This window comes from Anticarsia gemmatalis, chromosome 15 (genome assembly GCF_050436995.1).
Source record: "Anticarsia gemmatalis isolate Benzon Research Colony breed Stoneville strain chromosome 15, ilAntGemm2 primary, whole genome shotgun sequence".
Lineage (NCBI taxonomy): Eukaryota > Metazoa > Arthropoda > Insecta > Lepidoptera > Erebidae > Anticarsia > Anticarsia gemmatalis.
In genome coordinates, this window is record NC_134759.1 from 10,072,052 (window position 1) to 10,085,406 (window position 13,355).

The window sequence follows — 13,355 nt, forward strand, 5'->3', positions numbered from 1 at the left end:
TGCTCGTTTCTCAAATGTAAATAAATATATATAAGAACCTATTATCGATAATCGTCAATAAAGTACGCCCATCATATCACGCCTTTCTCCCATAAGGGAAGACAGATACCAAAGCATGCCACTTGGTACGAATCTTACAAACTTCCCTTGTCTCATGCACATGCATCTTGTCATACAGGACCGCCGCGCCGGTTACGAGTACTTCGCACCTGACTTATTTTCAAGACATCACCGAAGTTATCTGTATTAAAAATATACATACATACATATATTGGATAACAATTATACGAGGGGAACATTACATCTCTGACTCATGAGCCTACGCCGTCCAGTCAGCGCCGTATGTTGAACTTAATGCTTGATTAAATGACGTCATTATATTAAAAAATGTATTTCTCTATTAGAGAAAAAAACTTTCATATTAAACCCGACTTTACTATACAATTTGCATGTTATAATATACAGTTCATTCAATCAAATTACCTATTATAAACAATACTTTTTATCTTCCTTGACCTAAATAAATAGTTCGCAACAACGGTGACAAACAAAACAAAGTATCCATTTTAAACGTAACTAGTAGCGTTATAGTTATTATTTTGACTAATTGTTACTCTTAACAAATATCATATCGGCTTTCTAAGGTTTATTTTTCCTTAGGGTCGGTTCATATATGGAAAATGCGTTACGAAGATCGTTTCACTCTAAAATAGAGAATAGAGCTCCGTTTAACCTTACATATTAAACCAATGATGCTTTGATAAAAAGGTCATACTTAATAAGCTATGCCGAAAACATCTTCCGTAAGATGAGAAAAAACCTTAAAGTTTCTTTTTGGCGAATTTTTCTGTCAATACCTATAACAATTTACATTCACACTTTTCCAAAGTTGACGATAGTCTTTTTCAAATAAAGTTGCAAAATTTCAAAAATTACTCCCCTTCACAAAATACAAATAAAAACTATTAAATGAATTGTAAGAAATGAGTTTGATTTTGTTTTAAACCCATTTCCATCTTATCAGTATATACCAATAGGTTACTTGTAGTCATATGTATGTAGATAAATCAAAACCACTATCAACTTAGTCGAAAAGTAATATCACAAGTCTTGCTATACTCAATGTGGTTTTCACTATCAAACTAAACAAGTACGTCCAGGAAATAGAAGGAGTAGTACAGACTTCAGTACGCTGTGACCTTTGGGCCATAACGCCCGCGCGTGACAAATGAACCTAGTGTAAAGTTTATATGAATGTGTTTCAAAAAGTTCCCGCGATGAGACCGCACCTTATTGTGCCTGCACTGACGTTCACATTTGCGATTTACATCGACATCGCACACGCTTCCCACTGCGATAACATCACAGCGATATATTGTGAGTACTTATAATTGACGTCATTTAAACAGGACAACCTGACACGTAATTACTGAGAATAATTATTTTAAATATTTTTGAATATTCTGTTCTCGTAGTCTGACAAAATCATAAGGAAATACGACTCATTCATGAATGGAGATAAGATACCAGACAGTTGTCCTTGAAAAATGATTTGTGGGTTAAACGACCCTTGGCGCGGTCATTCCAAAGATGGGTGACCGCATAGTGGTATTGAAACTGGGCGTCTCCGTGGATTGGAGAGCACAGTTGTTGTCAATTAAGATAACAGTTGTTAAGCTACGTCAAAGGCCTTCGAACGGCTTGATCAACTTTGAACACTAGGTTGACTACTAACCATACGATAAGAAGTTGTTTGTTATAGAAGGTATAAATTCGATAATAGTAGGGATATTACGGAAAAACACTTTCGGGTAGCCATTATTACAACTATTTAGCTAAAATAAGTCTTATTTGTTAGTTTATAAGGATTATTAAACCACAACAAGTATATGACAATGGGCTTACAAGAATATTCCATTTGCAATAAGGCGTCAGTACTCGAATATATTTCCTTATAATAGTAATGGCAAACAGGCACTTACAAATTATAAGTAATTTTTCTTTATTTCAAAGTTTTTATGGGATAACTAACTAGCTTTTGCCCGCGACTTCTTCCATGTGGTTTGTGTCTTAGGACAGAATTATCATACAAACTTTCATCGCCTATTTCATCCCCTTAGGGGTAGAATTGATCAATGGTTTGGTCTGTGAGTTAATAGATCACTATGCCATTCACCGCCGGTTTCTGAGGTACATTTAGCGGTAGTTTATCTATTCAATAGTGTTTAAGCTCATAAAGAACATGACAGTTTAAATAAATAAACTTCCTATAAATGTGCCGAAACCGGGCATAATTCAGTTTGAAACCATTGGGATATATAATATTTAGATTATGATCTATGAATTTCAGCGCCAAAACCGCAATATGTGAGTGTGTTTGGAGAGAGCAGGCCGTTGTCGCTGTACTGGGGCAGTGGGCCGGCGCGCGCCGCGTCCGCGCTGCTGCTGGTGGTGCTGCGCTACGTGCTCGGATACCAGAACGTGCGTCTGAGACAAGGACCCCTACAACTGACGGAACTCTCTCGAGAAGTAGGACATAGCGAATTTGGAGATTACAACGAGTAAAGTACCTGATAATTATTTTTTGTTTTTAAAGACAACTCCCGCAATAAGAATTGCTCTTGTGTCGCGGGGACATAATAAACAACGGTCACAAAGTACAACCAGACCCAAAACAATTATTTGTGAATCACACAAATAATTAATATAATTGTTCCGTGTGGGAATCAAACCCACGACCTCCTGACGCAATAATAGCGGCATGGCGACCTTAACCACTCACTGCCTTTGTGCCGCGGTCGGTAGTGTATTCTACTGCATGAGGTCTCGGGTTCAATTTCCGGTTGTTTAAGTACTCCTAATTATTTCTAATCTATATTACAATGTATCTCATTTGTAGCATGGTTTGATAACGTGCCCGGCAAAGAGCCATAGGGTCGACCCCTAATACAGTGGACTAACATTGTTAATGGCAAATAGTTTGTATGTTTGTATATCATACATCTCTGCCTATACTTTCGGGTATAACAGTTGTGATAATACGCTATTTTATAAGTTAGGAATAATAAGGAAGTCAATTGAATACTCTAATGTTATTATTAGTACAATTTCGCTTTTGTTTATTAAATAATACAATGAAGGGATAAACGCGAAAATTCTTTACATTAAACAAGTATAATAAAATGTATATTATTTATTCAAAAACTTCAACTGGAGGACATTGTGGCTTTGTACCAACGGTGGGATATTCCCGCTCGGTAACACCCTTCCGTCAACATCGTCGATGAACGGGTAAAACAAAATCCATTCGACAGCAGTATGAATGAACGGAACTACTACTACTTATTATTTAAATTTTGGATCCCGGCTGTAATTTTTAAGGTCTTTAACCGTCATTACCAGAAGCTTGAAAGTGTTAAAACTAGTCTTACCGATGAATATCGTGTTATATACCCAGGTAACTGGATTGTGATGGTACGATAGGAAGTCGCTCCATGTAAAATACCGTTCTCTAACTGCTACTGATGAGACTGGAAGCCGACTGCAATATAGTTGAAAGAAAGGCTAGGCTGATATTATTCAAAAACTTACAGAATCATGTTTTTAGGACGATATTGGCGTTGTCTGCGGCATGGCGTCCAGATCACTCCCCAATTTGGCAAGTAGACCGTGGCATGGTGGTCGGCTTAGCTGGACCTCGCCTGGGCGAGTTTGGAGCAAGTTCCATTCCAGTACGACAAATTCTTCACGTGTTCATCGCAAATGACTTCCAAAGTATACCAATGTGCAATGACAGTAAGCACTGGTATTTTTTCAATGACATGAATGCACTTAACCTTTGTGGATTTTTACATGATAAGAGGTAAGTACAGTAATAATCTGTTAAAACTATTTTTTCCTTTATTTATACTATGTTAGTGATAAAATAATTGCGATCTCTGCAAAGTGTAAAATAAAAAGTGGTCGATATGTATAGCAGTTATCATCATGTCAATGTAATCCAAAGTCACTCTATTGATTTTATCTTTTCCAGCAATGAAACATTGAAAAAAGCAACGGTATATGAAGTAGGGACGAGCTCTACTACAAAGATTTTGCTGCGAGCTCGCACCTCTCATCTACATCTCCGGTATGAAGAACTAGATCGCGCTAATTTGTTTCGAATGCTACGCACGAGCAATGTTTCGTTTCTGTTTATGGACTATGACATGTGGTCAGGAGCGTCACACGTGAGCGCAGTTCAACTACCGCCGTGTACACCAGCCACACCCTTTGGCAACTGCCAACAGGAACTAGATACGGCTATAGCAATGCGAGTCGCTGACTTATACCATATAGAAGAGTTTGCTCCCTTAATAATGCAACTAGTTCATAATTTTAATCTGTCCAACGATATTGTCAGAGAAATATTAGAGCAAGAAAGCACAAATAATAATGTTACTGAAGCCGCCTGTCAGTGGGCTACAGAACATAGAGAAGTTATAGAAGGGTGGAAAAGAAAACACGGTGAAATAGTTTATCAAATACTATTATTTTACAAAGATCCAATTAATGAAGGTCTAGAATATTTATTCGGCTACATAATTTTCAAACATAACAGATCATTCAAAATAAGAATTAAGATAAGAGGGTTTCTAACTGATCAACTGAAGGATACTTATGTGAAAAAAACAATAAGCAAGTATATGGAACGTGGAATTAAACAAAGATACATCGGAGCGGTGGTCGGTGGTGTGAAAGATGCAACGTTTGTTGCTAAAAGCCTTGAGGGGAGCTCTTTACCGGTAGTTTTGTATGAAGCGGCCGATATCCATGACGAATCAACATCCGTGTGGAGCGTCACCGGCACCTCTCTTCAACAAGCACTTGCTCTGAACCACTTCATCCGCAGCATGCGCTGGACTCGTGTCGCTGTGTTGTCGGAGGAGACGGACACGGCTGCAAGTTTACTTAAATATCTAACGGACACCAAGAATTATGGTCTGCGTGACCATCGTGTAACACCAAAAATGACTCGGCCAACTGCTATAAACATCTTGAAGCAAGTACAAAATGAGAATGCTTACATAATATTTGTAAACACTGACTATGAAGATGCAGTTACTATCCTCTTAGCTGCAGAGGAACTGAAGATGAACGGCGAAAATTACGCATGGGTCGTGCGGGACTGGAGACCAAATAACATAACTAAAAATATTAAGCACATCACAATCTCATTTTCGTATCGTAATATAATGGATGTGTCAAGCAACAACGGTTGGGAAGATTTTCGTCAAAGCCTGCACAAAGTTTGTTTTAATACCAATGATGCACACGGTGTATCAAACGATCCATGTCGTCGATTTAAGAAAAATAAAAGTCATGAAAAATTAATGCCAACTCATTCTTCGGCAATTATTGATGCAATACTAACATTGGTCAATGGTTTTCAAGATGTTATAACCGAACATCCATCTACTCGTTACGATACACACAGCAAAGAAGCTCTAGCGTAAGTATTAGATATGATGAGATATGACTTTGAAACAAAAATAATATGCTTAACTTAATATTTTATGTTTACAGGTATTTCAATGAAAGTCTTACACAGAAAACAATTAAAGGTATCACCCAGAACTTGACGATCAAAGGTCACTCATTAGAAGAAACAGTGGTGTTTATAGAAGAGTGGCATGGAGACTCTCGTGAGCTCTTAGCGCGGTGGCGCGTTAACTCGACAGCGCGCTCCGTGCGCATTGAGGAAGTGCGCCGCGCTGCCTGGAATGATCCACCAAAAGATGGCGCTTCTGGGTGTATTATGTCCTCCGGAGATTTATACTCACCCACATGCTACGACCCAGCTTGGGCAGTTGGGTTACTCATAGTGGTAATGACTTCAGTAACAATGATGCTAGCTTACCGCGCTATGCAGCGCCGGATTATAAAAGAAGCCGAAGAACACGTCCGCCAGTGGCAGACGAGGCGCGATGAAAGTGCCGCTGCACTCACTGCGTACCTGGTGGATCGTTCAGCGCTAGAACAGCGTCATGAGCTTGGCGCTGGTCGATTTGGTTGCGTGCGGCTCGCTGTTCTACGTATGCCTGGTTGTGTACCGCGTGCCGTAGCTGCCAAAGCCCTACGCAACTCTCAAGAGGAAGCCGAAATTCTGCGTGAAGCATGTACTCTCGCCTCTCTCGATCATGATAACATAATCCGCCTCGTTGGAGTGTGTATTGACGATAAACCCCCTCTAATATTAATGGAAGTGGCATTTTTCGGCGATTTAAGTAAATATCTCCAAGATAGACGGTACCTTGTAGAAGGGTCTACCTCTGACTCGGAGACAGATCTAAGTAAAGGTAATGAAGAAGCTTCGCATGTATCAGCACATGCTCTGACTCAACTGGCACGTCAGGCCGCTTCAGCACTGGGGTACCTTTCCTTGCGAGGTGTGATTCACCGAGATTTGCGAGCTTCAAACTGTTTGGTGGACGCAAATCGTTGCCTAAAGCTAGCTGATTTTGGCATGGCACGAGCGACAGCAGCAGTCGGTATGGACGGAGGAACAGAGTATGCATGTCGGAGGCGTGGCCTGTTTCCCGTGTTGTGGATGGCCCCTGAAAGTCTGGAGCAAGGAGTATTTTCTGCCGCGTCGGATGTGTGGGCTCTCGGCGTGCTGGTGTTTGAGCTGGTGACGCTCGGCGCGCGTCCTTTTGGTGATATGTCACCATTGCGCGTGATGCACTATGTGGCTGAGGGCAATAAGCCTCCGATGCCTCGAGACGCCACTCCACAGACGTAAGTATAAAGCATCTAGATCCTCCCACCTATATTATCAAACACCGTGATGCAACATCAATTAAATCAATTATCTTATATTTTCAGGAATGCATTGGCACATCTATGCTGGCGGCGAAAACCTGAGGAGCGTCCTACTGCCGCGGAGGTAGTAGTATACTTAGCAGAAAGGCCATATGCCCTACGGCCAGCGCTCATGTGCGAACACGAACAACTTGCTAGCCCGGACAGCGGTTTCAGCGACTCACCTATGTCAGCGTTATTGCCCTAAGAACTAATATTTTTTTAGAGATATTACTCATTTTGTAAAACTCGTGACTTACTCTCAAATAGTTTCTAATTTACAAGTCAAACTATATTAAGTTTAGTTAATTGAATGAAACGCAATTAAGTCAATTGTTTATAACTAAAAGAAATAGTAAACTCCAGTACCTGATTTACAACATACTTAATTTTTACTTCAATCAGTAAAAATGGAATGAATATAACATGAACTGATTTAAAGGAACATATTAGCAATAATGTGAAACGTGCCTTATAGAGTAATTTAGATAGATCATAGTATTACCCCCGGTTTCTGAGTACATTTATCGGTAGTTTATCTACTAAATAGCGTCTTTTTTGTATGAGTTTAAACGCTATTAAATAGATAACCTACCGCTAAATGTACTTCAGAAACCGGGGGTAAGTAATAAATGTTCAAAAATAACTATAGTTAAAATAGTCTTAAATCAGTCTTAATTTAGTTTTGTGCTCTGCCTCAGGATAAGTTTATCTTTGCATACTTTTGTGTGTACTTACCGAATCAGTATCTCATTAGTATAGTAGATGTTAAGTGTTAGTGTACTTATACTAGGTTTAGTTCGATTCCCATGATGGACAAGGTGCTATTAGTCTTTTTTTATTTATATTTGATTGTTCTCAACAGTAGTGCGAAGATTGGTAACGTGCCCGGTATATGGCAATTAGGTTAGGCCCTACTACATGGGACTAACATTGTTAATGGAAAAACGCAGGTGTATTTCACCTCTGCCTACGCCCTCGGATAAAACAAGAGTAATATTATATACACATGTTATGTATACAAAACAAAATATGACTTCTCTCATTTGCTTCTACGATGGAAGCAGAAGCTCAATCTAGGCAAATAATGTAATTGTGCCTTTTCTAATAAACTTTATCTAATTATTGCATTTTTATTTCTTGCTTTTATTTTTAACCAATAATATTTTAATCAGAATCTTAATGCTTATACAACTAAACAGCAAAACGATTTCGATCATTTTTTTGCAGGACAGTGTAGTCGAGCGCAGAAATGTACAATGGTACTTCAAACATTTTTCTTTATCACTGTACTTTATTATGGGGTAAAGAATATAAAATTATATTTCTAACTTTAGCAAAATTGAATTTCCGATATAAATATGACTTGTAGGAAGTGTTACTACAGGCAATTAATACTTTTATAATAATACTTACTGATAACAATTGAAATAAAAAATTGTGTGTTGAATTTACTTCGTAAATTAATTATAACATTCGTTGGGCACGTTCTGTCTTATCATTTCTTGTGCGGTAACAAAGTACTAATTAGGCGTATATAAATAAACAAGGATAAAATAATATAACCAGGAAAATTTGTTATTGAAATAAAATACAAACTTATACTTAATGTATTGCTCAGATTTATTTAAAACTAGCTGACCCGCGCAACTTCGCTTGCGTAACATAAGAGAGAATGGATAAAAAAAATCCCCGTTTTTGTACATTTTTTACTGGTACTCTGCTCCTATTGGATTTAGCGTAATGATATACATCCTATAGCCTTTTTCGATAAATGGGCTATCTAACAGTGAAATAATTTTTCAAATAGGACCATTGGTTCCTGAGATTAGCGCGTTCAAACAAACAAACAAACTCTTCAGCTTTATAATATTAGTATAGATATACCTATATGAATACGGGACGGAACGTTCTAGCTAGAAAGACATACACAGATCTTGACTCTTACTACCAACAAGCTCGAATTTGAAATCGATTGAGTTGGATTTGAGATAATGTCAAATCATACCCTTTCATTACAGATGGAATGAATTAAAGTGTAATTAAATGTAGTAAATAAATATTTTTTACTTTAAACCAGCATTCAAACATGCGCCAGTTTGTAATCTTAAGTACAATTTGACATAAGATCAAATCTGTTTAAAATTCGGTGCTGTAAAAGCCACCGTATCGGTAAAATCCTTTAAAATGAAGTTGTTAAAAGTTTAGTAGCATAGTACTCGTAACCAGACCTGAAATCGCCACTTGCATTCGCTTAAAAAAGGGGGTTGATTTTGTATTTGTTCATACGCATTTAATTTGCTACTGTCCCACTGCTGGATAACATTCTAAAGCCGGAATGCTTTGAATTCACCCTAGCCAGGTTAGGAACTGTCGTCCTTTAAGAATAGTCTAAAAAACTATGGCATATAGGGTTCTATTTACTTTCTCAATTAAGTTAGAGACTGGTCGAGTTGTTTTCTGCTTACATAAACAACATAATATTATTTCTTCAAGCATAAGGAAATAATTCATAAGTAATTATTCTTCGCTGACCTCATAATACTCGTAACTATATATTTACTGTCCCTTTTCCTTCAAGCGCTGCTCAGAGAGGATCTAATTAATTATTAATTAACATATGCACAGTCAAAAGCATGAATTTATATAAACTGTAATTTTTTTTATCTATTTTAATCAATAAAATAAAATACTGCTACTTTTTAAATTCGGTATCTAACAGCCTCTGTGAGAATTCTATAATATTGTGCTAGTTTACGATAGTAACTTTAAAAAAAATGAGACATTGTTTACACATTTTTGCTCTGTACTGTTCTAAGTAGTATTTTTACTATCGCACAGCAATATTTCATAGACATATAAGTTAGTGACCTAAACGCAATCATACAACTACACTTTGGATTGCTATCCCACAGCTAGGCAAGGGTCTCCCAAAATGAAAAAGCGATGAGGCCTTGAGCTACGTTGGCCAAAAGCTGATTATCTATATAATTATGCTACAGAATTACGTTGGTATGCAAGTTTTCATCTCGATATTTTCTTTCACCTAAATAGCTTTCATCTTTCATCTAGAAATAATTATCACCTGCTCTAACTAACAAGTGATAATTATTCCTAGCAAACATTTATAACGCAGAAATATTGTTTTAATAACACACTTCTTTTATGTAACTTTTCAAATAATTAAATCTTATGCAAGAAAAAGTTATATCATATAAATATAAAGGTAAAACTTCGCAAACCTTTTTATTTTTCGTTGAAGAAAATTCTCGTTTTATATAAATCTTACGTGTACCGTTCTGACATACGTCGCCTCCAGAAATTGGGGCCATCGGAATATTTATACAGGAGTTAATCCTAGAATAATAGCTTCACAAAGAACGTAGAACATTTACGAAGTTCCTTATGTAGTTACTTAAAACTTACGTATTGAGTTTTTTGTAACATTTGACTGCCTCTCCTTTTTATTCTGGGCGGTAGTATATACCTATTATCGGTGAATTACGATGTTCTCCCATAACAGGCTCAATATATGTATATGTGCAACCGCTGCCAGCTTTCGCTGCTACTCATAGATTCTTTGCTTTTTAATTACTTTATGGTAAATTGATCAGTGCCTCAAGCGTATTTCTAAATAACAAGTTTTAAATGTCACTCATTCAATACTCATGGCATGATACGATAGTATTGAGTGTAGAATACCGAGCTATTATAAATCTACAATTCAGTAGAAGACTTCTAAGGTTTGTAGCTCTCTTATTAAGGGAGTATACGTACAACAGCTACATACATTAGCGATGGTCCATTTTATACATCTATTTAATTTTGGAAATACATAGAGTTGTCAGACATAACCTATATTCATCGTTTATGCGAAATTACTAAACTGAGTTATCAACCATATACATCTATTATATAAACTCGCAACAACAACAACAATATAGGTAATAATTTTTCAAACTACCGTCATAATCGTCCCTCCGCATCAGGGGGAGAAGTAAACAGAGATAAGGGTGTCTGCAAACGACAGCTGTCTCTTCCCGTCCCTTAGATACGAAACAAAGATTGACAACAACAGAACCAGCAATATAAATTAAGGTGTAATTTTTTGACTCCCTACAGATAAGGCAAGAATGATATCAGTTTTGACTGTCACTCAAGAAAATACGAAGCTTTGAAGATTTTACTATCGGAATTATGAATAAATTGACTTGGAAGGACTTGGCCGTTTGAAATGTGCCTGTATTTTTTGGTAAATTACTTTATTTTTACGTTATTATTTTACTTATTTATTACATGGTATCATGGCTAATGTCACCTAATGTCTAGATTTTTCAGAAGACCATGACCGATTTGATTGCCAAAACGCGGGCACTCACTTACCACATTCGCCTCCCATTTAAAGAAAGTCCACACTAGAAATTGTTTAATTCTCTGATAGTTATAGAGGTAGTTTACTGACTGTAAACCCCAATGTAAAACAGTTCATAAACATGTAGCTGAAACTGAAAATAAAGTTATGTAATTAGCATAACTTTTTTCAGATCGCGAACATAAGTAATATAAGTACACGACTATAAATAAACGCTCCAGATATTTTCACACAGAAAATAATAATCCTTTCGAATTTCGGACAAACAAATCACATTTTCCTTATAAATGGGTTCAAGATGACAAGACAATAGATTTTTCAGTTCTTTGTTACGTCTAGACATTGTGAATAGAATGTTTATCTAAAAATGATAATGTTTTATAGTTACGGCTATTGTTCCAATATTCTTGATGGGTACGATAAGTGATATCTACTCTTATATTTTTTCTGTCTGTTTGTCTGTCTGTCCGTCTATCGGTCTGTCGGTCTACCAGTCTATTGGTCAATCGATTAATTTGCAAATTGTTTGTTTGATATCTGTTAAACATTTACGTTAACTTAAACTTAAACGGATGAACCGATTGTCATAAAAAAAGATCGTACAGTTACTTAGCTGAAGATTCGGACTCAAACAAATAGTACTTTTTTTCGAGAATCAACCCCTAAAGCAACAAGCGAGCAGAGCAGCGTGGACATGCCAGTTTTGTTAATATTTCTGTCACATCATACTTCAGACGGACAAAGACCTAGGACTATGACCTTTATGAAGATTTCTAGAGCATTGGCATGAACGTGATCCGATTATCGCTTTGTTTATAATTATTAATTTAGAATTTTCAAATAATCCAGCGATTACTGCATGACATACAAATTACGATTGAGGTATATATAGTGTTAGTGTCATTTAATTCGTAAACAGAAATATTAGTGTGTATACGACTGTAATCGGGATGCCTCGAGTCGAGATATTAGACTGTTTTCTCTTAATAGGAGGTCAGAGGTTGATGACGTACTCGGTACATAGCAATAGGCTAGCGCTCTTTGACTCTCAATGTAAATGGCGATGATGTATTTGACGTTCCTCTGCCAACACCTTTGGATGCATCTAAGGTATGGGGTATATGTAAATAAATAAAATAATTATCAACTAACAAAAAACCTTTTTGTTTTGTCCCCGTCGATCACTTGAAAATTATTATCAGTTTTAAAATAGCAATATGCAAACCAAAGGTCGTTTATCGGACAACCTTCAAAAGATTTTTGTTGCTAAAATTCAGTCACCCTTTAAATATTAATAGAGAATTTTGGGCCAAATTTAGGGGCTACTGATATGATAAACAGTAACTCGATTTTGAAAGGGTACGCGTGGTCAGAATGTTATCGCTACTTTTTGATAGCTACTTTGCTTATTCATCCGAAAAATTTACGGTATTTAAATTTTTGCTTCTAATATTTGTAGCTATCTAACCTACGCGTCCTTCTCTCTCTCTCTTCCTGGCTATTCGTCCCATATGGTAATGGGGTCAGCCTTCCTTACACTCTTTTTCCACTTCGCCCTATCCTTGACGTCGTCTTCCTCAACCTCACATGCCTTCATATCTCGCCGCAACACTTCTTTCCACTAAGCTAACTAACCTACGCGTCTTTAATTAAAAAAATATTTACCTATGTTTCATCCCGGGTCCTATCTTCACTGCTTGCTTCTTTAATTTTAATCATGACATCTCTTACCAATAATAATCTTATCAATATGCGTTAAAACGACATATTATCACTACATAGTATAAAGCAAAGTATGTGTATCTTTAACACTACACAATGGATTTCGGTGCAGTTTTTTTTATAAATAGAGTGATTCAAAAGAAGGGTTATATGTGAAAATTAAACCGGGAGAAGCCGGGGCGTGCTGCTAGTCTCACATAAAACAATATGTTGTGCTCTTTTCAAAACTGCAAACTTAATAAAATTATTTCTGGACCGTACATTATTAAAATTATGTAAACTTACCTATTGTTATCTATACTATTAATTTAATTTAATCTATACTAATCTATACTAATATTGTAAAGCTGAAGAGTTTGTTTGTTTGTTTGTTTGAACGCGCTAATCTCGGGAACTACTAGTCCGATTTAAAAAAATCTTT

The 13,355-nt window shown here is 36.7% G+C and overlaps 1 protein-coding gene across 1 annotated transcript; it reads left to right on the forward strand.

The window, feature by feature from the left end:
* The first annotated feature begins 1,205 nt into the window (after window positions 1-1,205).
* On the forward strand, window positions 1,206-7,976 carry LOC142978970 (uncharacterized). The gene is made up of 6 exons (XM_076123630.1): window positions 1,206-1,377; window positions 2,351-2,561; window positions 3,608-3,862; window positions 4,034-5,491; window positions 5,566-6,777; window positions 6,865-7,976. Exons 1-6 carry the CDS (start codon window positions 1,251-1,253, stop codon window positions 7,046-7,048), a joined length of 3,447 nt encoding a protein of 1,148 aa, XP_075979745.1. The 5' UTR covers window positions 1,206-1,250; the 3' UTR covers window positions 7,049-7,976.
* The last annotated feature ends 5,379 nt before the right edge of the window (window positions 7,977-13,355 follow it).